General features: G+C 57.6%; 1 protein-coding gene across 2 annotated transcripts in view; it reads left to right on the forward strand.

Moving 5' to 3' along the window:
- Positions 1-6683: 6683 nt before the first annotated feature.
- The window catches only part of PPA2 (inorganic pyrophosphatase 2), a 39133-nt gene continuing 31381 nt past the window's right edge, over positions 6684-14435 (forward strand). Inside the window, exons 1-3 of one of the 2 annotated variants that reach the window (XM_056114166.1) lie at positions 6684-6859; positions 10430-10497; positions 12647-12691. In XM_056114166.1, the coding sequence (XP_055970141.1) occupies positions 6688-6859; positions 10430-10497; positions 12647-12691 (285 nt within the window). In that variant the 5' untranslated portion in view covers positions 6684-6687. The remainder of the gene's footprint in view (positions 6860-10429; positions 10498-12646; positions 12692-14435) is intronic. The other variant, XM_056114167.1, reaches the window with a different exon arrangement.

Consider the following 14435-nt stretch of genomic DNA (forward strand, 5'->3'; position numbering starts at 1 on the left):
TTTCACAGGGCATAGTTTGAAATAAGCAAAAGATAGAAATAGTCCAAATGTCCTCTGAGGGAGAAAAGGATAAGCTTCCCTCTCGGTATTTTTGTTTTGGGACCCCATCTGGAGGTGCTGAGAACTCCTCCTGGCAGTGCTCAGGGACAATGTCAGGCCAGGGCTCAGACCTGTCCCTCCCACAACATGCTCAAATTGGGTAAATTTCCCTTTAATAAGAAATATTTTGTGACCTATTAATTCTTCTCAAGTAAAATGTATAAATGAAAAAATACTGATATTTTATTTTGGTTTTGGAACAACGCCATGTGGGGTGATAAAATGAAAAAAATCTGAAGTTTGCCATCTTGAGGACAAACGCTGGGATGGAGGTTGTGTGACCCTGGCCCCAAGGCCAGGACTCTGGCATGGCACTGCGGGAAGTTTCCTTCCCACCCAGACTGAATTGCCAAATCCTCTCTTCATTCAAACTACACAGGATTATGTTCTCATATCTGAGTTGAAGGACCGTTTCGAGAACCTCCCCGAAAGTGTCCTGCCAAACTACCACACAGGTGAGGCACTGGTGGGGATACAAAAGATCTGGGAACTACAAAGGAAAAAAAAAAACACTATTACCAGTGAACCATGGCCTCATTCAGAAATTCACTCTATATTAAGAAACCTCTGAGGTGGGAGCTAAAATTAGGTGCTACTTAATAGCTGCATATATGGAAAAGAAGCGTTTTCCTATTTCAAATGAGGTACTCAGTCACTCTTCACGAAAGGACCTCTGAGAATTTAAACTTTTCCATTAAGTGGGTGGTGTTGGGATGGGTGAAGGCAGCAGGTAACATTTTATAAAATAAAAATTAGGTAGGATATTAACTTTAAGAGAAAAGGATATGAAATTTTCTCAGAAAAAGAAGAGCATGCTGGTTCTCTGGAAGAGTAAAATTACCTCAGGTCTCACAGGGAGCCTCCCCGCCACTTGCCACGAAACAACTCACGGCTTTTGCAGGCAGAGCGGCAGGAGTTGAGGGCCATGCCTGCTCCTGTGGCAGCCGTGGTGACAGGAACGGTCTCTCACCTCTGCAGGGTGCTGCAGGGGATGATGGTGGAGCAGCTGGGGTGATGATGAGACTTGACCCAAGCAGACAAGCAGGAGGCGGTCCCACCCCCAACAGGATCCCCTTGACTTCCCAGAAGTGATCCCCCCCTCTCCTCAGACAGCCAGATGCAATGGCCAGTCACGATTCCTAGAGCCCAAATGTCAGGGAACACTGAGAAACTTAATTGCCAGAGAGTTAGTTTGACCGCTTGGGGTCTTATGCCGGGACCTCGCCCAGAGGCATTTACCCCTTGTCCCCCCTTCCTCTTAAGGGCTATAAGCCCAAGCCAGAGTTTCCTCCCTGCAGAGGCTCCCAGAGCAAGGGTTATCTTGGTCTGTCTTTTCATACAGCTCCAAGTACTCCTCCTCCCTCTAGGGGCTATCCTCCCTCCCTGTTCTGTGCAAAATGGGTGGGGCTGGGTGGTCGGCCAGGGTCCACTCTCTTGCTGGTTCTGGGGACCCAATGTGTCAGAATGACACATATCAGGAGATCTCGCTGTGTCTGCTATCTCTTCTCTCCTCCCCACCAGGTCGCAGCTGGCAGTATTTCCTTTTTCATGACTGAATAATTTTCCGTGTGTGTGTGTGTGTGTGCGCACTACAGTTTCTTAGGAACATTCTTAAATGTTCTCCTGTTGGTGGGCTTCAATAGCATGAACACACATACATACTGCAAGGGGGGTGGTGGGCTGGAGTGATAGCACAGCGGGTAGGGCTTTTGCCTTGCATGTGACCAACATGGGTTTGATTCCCAGCATTCCATATGATCCCCTGAGCACCACCAGGAGTAATTCCTGAGTGCATGAGCCAGGAGTAACCCCTGTGCATTGCCGGGTGTGACCCAAAAAGAAACACACACACACACACACACACAAAACCCACATAATGTAAGGGGTCCTAGGAAGTAACATTTTCTTTTGGGGTGGCCAGAACGCTGACTCTCCCAAACCGGGTAATGCTTGCCCCCAGGAATGCTGGAATGATTCTGGGGTGGTTGGGAGCTCCAGTGCACCTGTGAACTGCTTCCTGTGTGTAGCTCAGTGTGTTGGCGCTCGTGTTTCTTGGCATGCGGTAGCTTCATTAACAGTGAGTGCTTACTTTTGTCGGACAGCCTGAACTAAAGAACTAAGTCATAACCGTTTGCATCAAGACCATGCTTTTAGGCATTCTAGACTGTCCCATTTTGATGCCGAGTCAGCTTCCCCTCTCGCCCCGGGTCCATCCCAGTCCCAAGGCGGGACCTCCCTTTGGGGTGTTGGGAACTACGGCAACCGAAGCCTGAGCCAAGTAACTATGACGGATGCCCAGGAGTAGACATACTTCAGAGTCAATCAACTCCCACATATTAGGAGCACAGCCTTCAAGGTCTTCCTGTGTTTAAGCCAAGAGCATTGCTCAATGGCAAGATATGAAAAGGCTAAGGGGAAATAGAAAAGCAAATCGTTCACTTCAAATACAAAGTCCAGAATCACTCGAAGTTTTGGCTGATTAGTAACCAGGACTGAGCTAGGGAATGCAGCAATGAGAGGTAAAGCTCAAAGGAAGGTCAAAGATAAACTGAAGGGAGTCGGGGAGCTCGCAAGAGCACTGTAAGCTCCTTACAGAGGAAAGGGGCAATTCACTCATGAAGCGGAAAGCACTTAGGGTTCATATCCAACACTTCTCCGAGCAGAGCCCAGTGCCTGCGCCCCTCCCCCACCCCATGCCTACATTCTCCTGGTGGGGGGCTGTTCCCCAGACTGCTGGCGCTTCTCTGCCTCGCCCTCCACCTGCATGGCTGGTGACACAGTTCCTCCTTTGAAATAGGAAAACCGTCTTTTCTGTATTAAGTAGCCCCTAATCTTAGCTCCCACGACTGAGGTTTCCCGACACAGTGGATTTCTGAAGGAGGCCAGATTCCTGGCCTGCGCCCCAGTCCTGCCCGGCCCTGCTTCCTCCCCTGCCTTGCATGGTTGGTCCCCACCCACAGCAACTCAGGACACACACCTCAGAATATACACCTCAGGACACCTCAGGAGCACGCACATGCCTGCCCTCAGATGCGGGGAGGCAGCAGGTAAATGGGCTTCCCCTGGTGCCTTCCACGGAGCGCCAGGTCTCACCGAAACTCAGTGCATCCCACGCAAGTTCAGCCCCTTGATGCTGTGGGCTGACCTCAGCTCTCTGCGGGTCGCTGGAGAGAGCCGAGGCTTTCACTCCACCATCATTCCCTTCAGCGGGATGCTGGGTCACGCCACTTCCTCCAACTCCAACACGACTTTCTATCTGTTGCCAGGCAGCGGGATCTCTAAGCCAGTTCCATGGAATCAGGTCCCTGCCCCGTGTGCCTTGTGGCCTGTGACTCTGGGCCCGCCCTCAAAGGTGTCAGGGGCGTTTGCTGTGACTCTCCAGCTGGGAACTCCCAGAACTGAGACCTGAATTTGCCACCTGATGGGTGCAGACACTTCAGAGGGGAGATGCAGCATCTAATTTCCAAATAGCTGAGTATTAGGTACTAAAAGTGACCCCCGAGGGCCGGAGACAGCTCAGGCCATGGAGCGCCTGCCTTGCATGTGTGAGATCCTGAGTCTGACCCCCATCTGCAAGGGGCCCCTGCTCCCCAGCCCAGCACTGCCTGCCATGGGTCTACTAAACAGGATAAATACTGCCTTCAGAAGCCGATATTTTAAAATGTAAAGAAATGAAACTAAGTTAGCTATTACTATTTTGTATTATTAGTATTTAATATCGCTAATAATGATCATTAGCTTTCAGTAAGTTGTAGGGAATGACTGATCGTGTAAGTAATAATTAGAAATTAACAATTAGAAACTAAATTAGTAAATTTGTTTTATCTATGAACACGTGATAAACTAAATAACACTTTAAAATGTGGATTTATAAGATAGCAAGTTGTTGTCAATATTTCATTATAGGCAACTGTTTCATATCCTAAAATGCTTAATATTGTTATTGGTCTCTTTAAGTCAGGATGCACATAAGTTGTTGGCAGTTATGGATAAGATATGTTTGTCAGATTTAACGCAAGCTATTGGCAAGGGATCTTCAGAACTATTCCTGGAACCTCCAGTGGATAATTACAGATGGCAGGGACAGAGAATGGGGTTAATCCCAGCAAGAATTCTCTGGGGAAAAGTATTTTCTTCTCAATTTCCTAAAGATAGTCGTCATTTTAATGCCATGAAGCAATAATATATCTAAAATAGGACACCTGGAATGTGTGGTCTTATCCTAAGAATCTATAGATCATCAGAAATTAGCCCACAATCTTGTCTCAGAAGAATTTTGTCTGGGTGAAACATCTGATCTTCAAAGGTTAATAGAACAATTAAACTTTTTTTGCTCGCATAAGGAAAAAATAAAATCATGCAGCTTCTGTGATAGATGCACCAAAGACAGAGCCCTCCTTTCTGCGGGGAAAGCTGCCTTACAGTTCAGCCTGGTCACGGGGACATCTCCCAAACTTCCACTTGACAGAAACATTTTCAGGTCTTCGATTCCTCCTAGTGCTAACTGGTTAGTCACAGCATCCTTCCTGTAACTAGCATAGACCCCAATTTCTATACCCTGGAATAATTGGAGATGCAAAAAGAATCCACATACCCAAGAGAGGCAGGGAGGAGATGAACCCCGATCATAGCCAGGGTAGAACCACGTCAAGTTCACACAAATTCTTCAAATGATGGGTTTCTTTCCAAGGGAAAGGAATTGATACCTGCAGCGAACTTCTGGTTCTAACCCATTCCTCAGCTCCCCTTTCTTCTGTAGTGAAGAAATGCTGAGTGTGGGTCCTAACTACCTGGGGCGATTCCCACCATCGGCATCTCTAAATGGTTGCTAATTTATCATTTGTTGTGGCCAGCAGACTTAAGTACCCTTCAGTGATCTGCAAGTGGGGTTAGCGGCTTCTGAGATGTGTTCTTAAGGGAATGGCCATGTCCCGCTGTTTCTTCTTCCTTGTGGGCAAAGGTGGAGACATGATGGCTGGAGCTGGGGCAGCCACGCTGAACCATGAAGGTGACCTCAGCAATGACAATCTCTTGGTTCCGTCTTATGGCAGAGTCATGTCCCCTCTGCCTCCAGACATTTATGCTGACTAGCATCCTGACCACCAGATCCAGGGGTCATCTCTAGACAGGCTCAGAGCCATCATGGAAACCTTTTCACTTGCAAGTAGCTGAGAATAGAAAGATTTGTGGCAACCAACTTTTTGTTTGCTTTTGGCCACACCCAATGGTGCTCAAGGCTTACTCCTGGCTCTGCGCTCAGGGGTCACTCCTGGTGGGGTGAAGGGGACCCTGCATGGTACCAAATATCAAACCAGGAACAGCTGCTTGCTTGCAAGGCAAGACCCTTAACCATTGTAGTATTTCTTGAATTTCTAAAAACCACGTGTATCCTGCTGGTATTAATACTTAGGAACGTAGATTATAGCCATGAACGAGAGAAAGGCCAAGTGGCTGCCACGAGCTTCAGACCCATCATTGTGACTTAGAAATCAGTCAACACAGTCTACATCAAGTCTTGGCAAGAGCCAGACTATGAAGTTGGAGTTGGATTTTTCTTGAACACGTGTTCACTGTGCTTAGTAGAATTTCATTTATAAGCCAACTTTATTTTAATTTCAGCCACTTAAAAAGATCAGATTATCCGTGAAGACCTGGCCTTGTACGGACGACCATTTTGCCTAGCTTTTGCAGAAACTTCTAAGTTTCTGAGGCTGGCCACTCTGTCCCTGGAGAAGCCCCCTGCCCTCCTGTCCAGGGGTGCCTCTGGATGCAGGAACAGGGCCGGGTGTGCCCAGTGCACGTGTCCAGGGGCTTCTGGAAAATTCCCTGCCAAGGAGAGAGCTGGGTGCCCAGCGGCATCTCCAAGGAAGGAGCACTGTGGTACAGGCCTGGAGCAGAGGTCTGTGCAGGCCAAGAGACAGCCGGGGTGGGTGCAGGGGCCAGCCCACGGCACCGGGTGTCCAGCCTGCGGGTGACCCCGTCCCGCTGCCCGCCGGGATGAAAGGGGCCCCAGAGGGCGGGCGGGGCGCCAGACTGGCACGTGGCCGACCGGGGTTCGAGCCCCACACCCCAGGGGGTCCCCGAGCTCTGAGCGTTGGGGGTGCAGGACCGGGGGCGAGCGGCAGGGGGCGCTGGGGATGCAGGGCCAGGTGCGGACACCAGGGTGCGCGGGCGTGCGAGCTGGAGTGCGAGGCCAGGCAGTGGGGGCGGCGTGCGCGCGCGCGGGCCAGGATACAGGGCCAGGTGTGGTTAGCAGGGGGTACACCCGAGTGCAGGCTGGGGTGCGGGGCAGGGGCTGGGCGGCAGGGGGCGCTGAGGTTGCAGGGCCGGGAGCGGGCTGCAGGGGGTGCGCGCGTGCGGGCCGGGGGAGGGGGGGGCGCGGACTCCGTGGGTGCAGGGCCGAGAGCGGGCGGCAGGGGGCGCGAGCGCGCGCGAGCTCCCGGGGTGCGGGGCCGGGCGGCAAGAGGTGCGCGCGCGGACCGGGTGCGGGGCGGGGTCTGCTCGGCAGGGGGCGCGCGCGCGGGCCGGGGTGCGGGGCCGGGTCTGGTCGGCAGGGGGCGCGCGCGCGCGGGCCGAGTCGGGGCTGCCATGCGCGCGCTGCTGCCGCTGCTGCCGCTGGTGCGCGCGGCCCGGGGCTGGCGCTCGGGGGTCCCCGGCGCGGGGCGGGGGGCGGGCGCCGGGCCCGCGCGCCGCGCCATGGCCCAGTACCGCACGGAGCAGCGCGGCCCGGCGCGCTCGGCCGACTTCCGCCTCTTCTTCAGTGAGTACCGGGCGCCCGCCCGCCCGTGCCCGCCGCCCCGCGCCCCTGCCCGGGCCTGCGCCTCGGGGGCGCCGTCACGCAGCAACGGGGGGCGGCGGGTGCCCCTCGGGCCGTGACCGGGGCCGCGGACGCGCCGGGCGGGCGGAGCCTGCGGGGTCCGGGCGGCCGGGGAGGGTCGATCCCGCGGGGGCGGAGCCTGCGGGGTCCCGGGGAAGGTCGGTCTCGCGGGGCCGGGCGGAGCATGCAGGGTCCCGGGGAGGGTCGGGCCCGCGGGGCGGAGCTGCGAGAGTCCCGGGGAGGTTTAGTCCTGCGGGGGCGGAGCCTGCGGGGTCCCGGGAGGGTCGGTCCCGGTGGGGTCGGGACCGCGGGGACGGGCGGAGCTGCGGGTTCCCCGGGAGGGTCGGTCCTGCCCGGGCGGAGCCTGCGGGGTCCCTGGGAGAGTCGGTCCCGCGGGGGCGGAGCTGCGGGGTCCCGGGAGGGTCGGTCCCGTGGGGGCGGAGCGGCGCGTCCAGCGGCATCCACCCAGCGGCGCGTTTCCGCGCCCGGCCCTGCCCGGAGGAGGCGTCAGCGGGGGACGCTCTGACCGGAAGGGCCCTCGGGGCCGGCGGGCGGCGCGCAGGCCCGTGTCCGAGTTTAGCCGGCGCGTCTTGCGCTGCTGGGCCCGGCGGGGGCCGAGAGCCCCTCCCCCAGGGCCACCAGGGACCTCTGGCCAGGAGATGGGGGTCCGGGTTCTGGGCTTCCCGGGGCCCAGACGGGGGCAGCCAGTGGGCCTGGACCCGCGTCGCCGCTGTAGCTAGTAAGGACAGCCCCGTGTCCACACCCCCAAGTCAGAGCCGGCCCGGGGACCCCCAGCCCGTCAATGCTGCAGCTTCAGGAAGAGCCTGGGTTGGGCCCTCCTGCTTCAGAGCGTGGACAGGGTCGGGAGGTGAGGCTTGTAGGAACTCGGGGTCAGCGACCCGCTCCGTAGCCCATGTGGAGGGTCACGGCCAGGGTCACTGGCTGCCCACGTCAGAAGCCCGGAGTCCCTGTCATCTCGGGCTCGGGGTTCCCTGGGAGTGCCCGGGAAGGGTCAGTCCTGTCCATGGCCGCGGCAAGATGATGGGGCAGGGCCGGCCCTACCCTGGCCGCTAGGGCAGCGTGGCCCCTGAGCTCTTCCGGGAATGACTCCCAACACCAAATAGTAGCCCCCCCAAAAAGCAATTTAAGACCACCAGCAAGGCCCGTGGGAGAGTGGACCGTGGTATCACTACGTTGAGTTCTCGCCGGATTCTGCACGCTTGCTTTCTTCCTGGCTCTGCACTCACAGGCCCCTCCTGCCGGCTCTGGGGACCAGGTTGGGTGTCCAGGGTGGAACCTGCTCAGTTGTGTGCCAGGCCAGTGTCCTCGGGGCTGTTTCCCTCGGCTTGTTGGCAGGACACCGGGATAGAGAGATGAAACAGCTCTCCTCTGTTTCATCACTGATTGGAAAATGCACTATTGCAGACTTTAACTTCTGCAGGGAGTGGGGAGAAACTGCTTTGCACCCTTGGGAGTTTTGTCGGTATGAGGTGGGCCTGTGGCTTGTGTAGAAAGAACAGGTAATTCTTGCTGCTTTTCTCTGGCCGGGAAGAGGCCTTGTGGCTCTTCGACAGAGAACATCCCGAGGGGCAGCTGAGGGGCAAAGCTCACTCACCTACAGCCGACTGTTCTCTGATATGTGTGTTGTTTTACCAAATTTACATGTTTTTTTTAAGACCACCCCCTCCCCTTCTCTGCATCCCTGTTGGGGGTGCTGAGGAAGCCCTTGCCTACAGCTCCCCCAGACACGCTCGTGGGGGCCAGCCCAGGTCCGACCCGGCCCCTGGCTAAGGGTTCCGGGAGCACAAACAGTGCTACGGGGAGCCGTGGCGGATGTACTGAGCAGGAGGCAGGACACAGAAGTACTGGCCAGCCCCAGGCCACACCTGGTGGCCTTGCTCAGGACTTACTCCTGAGTCTGTGCTCGGGGGTCTCTCCTGGGGGTGCTTAGAGGAACACACGGGGTGCTGGGCACTGAACCACGGTCGGACAAGCCCCCTGGCCCCCGTGCTCTCCCGCTGGTCTGGAGAAGCCAGATTCTGAAAAGCTGGACGGGCGCCCTGAGGTCGCAGAGACTATCGGAGCAATGGCAGGGGAGGGGCAGGGCAGAGACAGAAACAGGCAGAGGAGAGGCCCAGGGAGTGGTCCTGGGCGGGTGCTCCTGGCTGTATTGGGCTGGAGCCTGAGGAAGGGGTCCCAGGCAGGTGCACCTGGCGGCTGGGCTGGGTGGTCAGATCTCATCAGATGGCACGGAGGGTCAGGGTGGCACAGTGGGTCGGGTGCTTGCCAGCCTGGTGTGACCCCCAAGTGCCACCAGGAGTAACCCCTGAGTGCAGGGCCAGGAGTGGCCCAGATCCCCACTGGGCAGTACGGACTCCTGTGTTCTTCTCTTGGGAGTACCGGGGGCTACTCTTGGCTCTGTGACCAGGGCTCACCCCTGGCTGACCCTGGGTGGACGGAGGAAGAGACAGCTGTCCACGGACCACGGTTCCTTGGGGCATGGCTGTGGGCCCCTCCAGGCGCCAGTCAGGGGCCCTGGGGGCCTCTGCAGAGTGGGGCTGGGGTGGGGGGACAGGGCCACAGGGCAGAGGGTCCTGTCTCAGGGACTGCCCCTGCCAGTCGCTGCTCTGGACTGCCAGGCACTGGAGGGGCCGTCTTGGACCCAGTGCCTGAGTTCCCCCATGGGGGCTTCTGGGCCTGGGTGGGGTTTGGTGGGGGTGACTGGCCTTTCCCCCCACCTGCTCCCAGCCTCCCACTCACACCCCCTTTTTGTCTGAAAACTCTTGCATGACCCCAGCTCTATAGATATGAGAGAGAGGCTTGCAAACTTATTAAGAAGAAAGCATAAATTTGTTTTAAAGCAAATTTTTAAAACTTTTTTTGTGACACCCTCCTCCCCGCCTCCCACCAACACGCACACACACACACACACACACACACACACACACACACTAGTTTAAGAAGCTGGACTTATCCAGGCATCTGGGTGCTTCAGTTCAGGCTTGTGTGTCTCAGTGTCGCCTTTTGGGTTCTGGTCCAGTCCAGTACTGCTCTGGACCCCTTCGGGCTGCTCCTGCTTCCCGCCCTAGCAGCCAGCACTCCTGGTGGGGATACTGTTGTGGTGTGCACTTTCTCTGCTCAGCCTCGGCTACGCCTCCGGGGGTTGGCGAATGTTTGTCTTGGATCATCAGATGAAGCTGACTTGGGTTGCTTTAGTTGCTTTAGTTGCTTTTGAGGGCCTGGAGTGATAGCACAGTGGATAAGGCATTTGCCTTGCATGTGGCCGACCCGGGTTCAATACCCAGCATTCCGTATGGTCCCCTGAGCACCGCCAGGAGTGATTCCTGAGCAGAGCCAGGAGTAACCCCTGAGCATAACCCGGCGTGGCCCCAAAAGACTAAACAAATAAATACCTTTTTTAAAAAAGCTGCTTTTGAATAAATGTGTCCAGCTGACATGTTGGTCTCCCAAGCCCAGGAGTCTCTGGCCTGAATTCTGTTTTTCCTTCTGCAGAGAACACTTCCGGCCACTACATTTCCCCCTTCCACGACATTCCTCTGAAGGCGGGTGACTCTGCAGAGGTATGTGACAGCTGGTTGGGGGGCTGGAGAAAAAGGTCACGCCCTGGGTCACTGTTAAATGGCTTCTGGAATCTTCTCAAAGCTTCCTCACGGAAGTGCCTGGGAGCAGGGAGCACAGTCGCTGGAGCAGGAGCTGAAGTCTCCTTGGGAATCAGCACACGGGTGCAGGTGCCCGGCAGCCTTGTGGGAACGTGGCATGAGCTTCGTGGGAAAGTCTCGAGTCTGGACTCACCTTAGGCCCCCGTGGGGCTGCCTGGGCCCGGGGGACTCAGATGTCCTTGATACTGTGGTGCTGAGGCTGGACCCACAGTGTCACACGTGCCCTGCCCCACCGCCCGAGACCGTCCTCCGGTCAGAGCCACAAGTGGACCCTCGAAGGCCGTGGGTCTTACCGCCTCTTGGCTGAACCTGGCACTGGGCTCAGGGCCATCAGTAGCTCCCGGACAGGCGTGGGGAGGAGGCAGGAAGGGGGGTCTCGGGCACAGGCCCGGGTAGGCAGTTGCCACCGCAGGGGGCGCGAAGGGGGTCACGACGTGAGCAGGACTCTGGGGTGGCAACAGGTGGCCCGGCCCAGCCTCCATGGGACCCAGAGCAGGCCGCTGGCTCACTACCCTGCCCGTGAACGGACACAGGGTGGGTCAGTGGCCGGCTGCCCCTGGAGCTGCTTTCTAGCACCATGGGGCCCTGAGCTTGCAGGACCTGCTTCCTGCTTCCGATGCCAGCACACTTGTCCTGGAGTCACATCCCTTGAAGGTCTTGTTCTTGGTGGGCACGTCGGGCTCCCAGCCCCCAGGACCTGCTCTTCCGGTGCCAGCACACTTGTCCTGGAGTCACGTCCCTTGAAGGACTTGTTCTTGGTGGGCACATCGGGCTCCCAGCCCCCAGGACCTGCTGAGCCTTGAGCCCGCTGCCCTTCACATGCTGGGTCGTCTGTGGCCGGCCTGGGCTTTCCTGCCTGAGTGCCCAGCCGTGGGTTCGTCCCTACTGTGAGTCTCAGAGAGGCAGAGAGGCTATGTGCACGCAGTCTGTACGTGTGCACATGTGTGTTCATGTCTGTGTATGTGCACATGTGTTCATGTATGTGCGCTTGTGTGTGTACACGTGTGCATGCATGTGTGTATGCATTTGTGTGTGCATGTGTATGTGTGTGCGTGCACGTGTGCATGTGTATGTGTGTGTGTGTGCATGTGTACATGTGTGTGTTTGTCTATGTGCGTGCTTGTATGTATATGTGTGTGTTCGTCTTTGTGTGTGTGTTGTGCTCCCGTGATGGGTCACGCCTCCATCTCCCAGAGGTGTGTGCGCTCGTGTGTTCTTGGATCATCGTCACGTACCGGTTTGGGGCCGAGGGGACAGTGGCGAGTCGGGGCGATGGTTGGTGGAGGCTGGTGATCGGCACACAGCAGTCTGGTCATGTTCTGTGTGGAAACTCGGACCAGCAGGGCAGAAGAGCAGGGGAGTCTGGGGGTGCTGACGGTGGGGGCGCCGCACACCTCTGTGTGCTAAGGTATCCCATGCGGCTCATCATTGAGCCATGAGAGCAGTGGGCATGCGTGGCAGACCAGGCCCTGGCTGGGGCTGGTTTGTGTCCAGAAGCCCGGCGGGGTTCAGTCCCCAGCCCCCTCTCAGGGGAGCCCTGGCCACAGAGCCAGGAGTGAGCCCCGAGCACCACCGGTGTGGCCCAAACACAGCGACAAGAGAATCGTGTTGTGGGAGAACATTCTGGGCCCCTTCCCCAAGGGTGGGCCTGTGAGCCTGGGCATCAAGCAGAGCCGTGGGCAGGTCTCACTGTGCTGGGAGGGGTCTGCAGTGCTGGCGTCCAGGCGGGCGTCCCCTTCCTACTGACCCTGGGCCCTTGCGGGGCCACACCCCTCTCCCGGCCCCCTGTGTCGTGTGTCCAAAGGAGACGCAGTCACTGCACCCCAGTGAACCTGGGCTCGCAGACGAGGTGGCCGAGCCCTGGGGCCTGTGGTTGTGTTCCCAAGCCTTGTCTCAGTATGGAGAGGACCGGGCTGGGCTTCCCCGCCTGCCAGTCAGGCAGCGGGGTCGCTGGCCAAAGCTGGGAGCTGGGAGAGGGCCCAGAGCGGGTGCCTTTCCCTGCTTTCACCCATGTCAGAGCCCGTCCGTGAACACCCTCTCTCTGTTCCAGGGGAACGGCCTTCCCGCCAAGAGAGCCCGGAGCGATGCCCATGAGGTACCCACAGCCCCGTGGCCCCACACAGCTAATGTCTGTGAGACAGTCCTTGCACGGTGCGAACTGCTTCTCAGCTTTTCCCTCGTGCAGAGTCTTTCTGTGCATTCTGGCAGCTGCATCCCGGCTTCTCTTCAGCTCCTGCTGTGCTTCCTGCAGTGAACACGCATGGCCTGTGTCTGCCTTCCCATGTCCCCGCCCTCCCTCCGCATCTGCTAGCCTCTGCTGTTCTCTCTGGTGTGGAGCTGACTCCTTACCACCTCCTGTTGTACATGGAGAACCAGAGGCAGGAAATAGACTTGGATTCATTTTTGGGGGGGGGGCGGGGGAGTCACATCCGGCAATGCTCAGGGGTTCCTCCTGGCTCTGCACTCAGGAATCACTCCTGGCAGTGCTCAGGGGACCATATGGGATGCTGGGGATCGAACCCAGGTCGGCCGTGTGCAAGGCAAAAGCCCTCCCCGCTATGCTGTCGCTCCAGCCCCTAAATTGAATGTTTCTGTAGCGAGTTGTTCCTGGTAGAGAAGTGAAAGGACTGCTGAGTCGGCTTGTCTGTGGCCGGAAAGGTTCAGAGAGGCGGGGAGGCGGGCGCAGGCTCTGTTCTCTGGGGCCTGCGGGGGCCACGAGGTGCCCCACTAGGGCCAGAACCACATGGACATGTTTGGAGCCCACCACGAGTCAGGGCGGGGCCCATGTTCGCCCCGCATGCTGACAGCTCCCCCCAGCTCTGTCCCGCTCCCCCCATTTCCCTGCCCCCGACTCCCATCGAGTATTAGGGCTTGTGATCTCGGCTTCCGAATAGGGGGTGCCACTTCCTTCCTGCGGCCTGCGTGCGGCCACCTCTCATCTTCCTCAGCTGGGTGGCCAGTGGCCCTGACCTGCCCCTGTCGGGACTGCCCAGGGCAGCCTGCTGGGCTCTGCCACTGTGCCCCGGGCACCAGGCAGTTGGGGGCATGTGCCTCAGGCACTGTGAATTGGCCTTGGGGCCGTGGGAACCGTCCCCAGGGAGAAATCTAGAAATCTGAGTCCATCCAGCCAGTGGATCGTGGAAGGTGCCTGGTCCACGGTGCCTCTTTGGGGGATTCCTGGGGATGTCCGGTGGCCCGGAGCAGTGGCTCTGCATGAGAACCCGAGGATTCAGAGCCCTCAGACCCAGTGGTGGTCGGGCTCCTGGACGACTCTGGGCTGACCCTGCAGTGCTCAGTGGGGCAGCACACACTTGGCTCTGTACATACCATCGCCCTACCCCGCCCTGGAAGAGACTTGTTTGTTTGGGGGTCACTCCTGGCTGTAAGCCCGAGCTCACTCCTGCTATAAGCTCAAGGTCATTCCTGCTGTAAGCTCGGGCTCCCTCCTGGCAGCAAACTCGAGCTCCCTCCTGCTGTAAGTTCGGATTCACTCCTGCTGTAAGCTTGGGGTTCACTCCTGCTATAAGCTTAGGGTTCATTCCTGTTGTAAGCGCGGGCTCACTACTGGCTATAAGCTTGGGGTTCATTCCTGCTGTCATCTTGGGGTTCACTCCTGGCTCTTAGTTCGGGCTCACTCCTTGCTGTAAGCTCGGGGCTCACTCCTGCTGTAAGTTTGGGGTTCACTCCTGCTATAAGCTTGGGGTTCACTTCTGGCTGTAAGCTTGGGGTTCACTCCTGCTGTAAGCTTGGGGTTCACTCCTGGCTATAAGCATGGGGCTAACTCCTGCTGTAAGCTCGGGGTCACTCCTGCTGTAAGCCTGGGGTTCGCTTCTGCTGTA

The sequence above is a fragment of the Sorex fumeus genome, unplaced genomic scaffold (assembly GCF_029834395.1).
Source record: "Sorex fumeus unplaced genomic scaffold, SorFum_2.1 ptg000024l, whole genome shotgun sequence".
In the NCBI taxonomy this organism is placed as follows: domain Eukaryota; kingdom Metazoa; phylum Chordata; class Mammalia; order Eulipotyphla; family Soricidae; genus Sorex; species Sorex fumeus.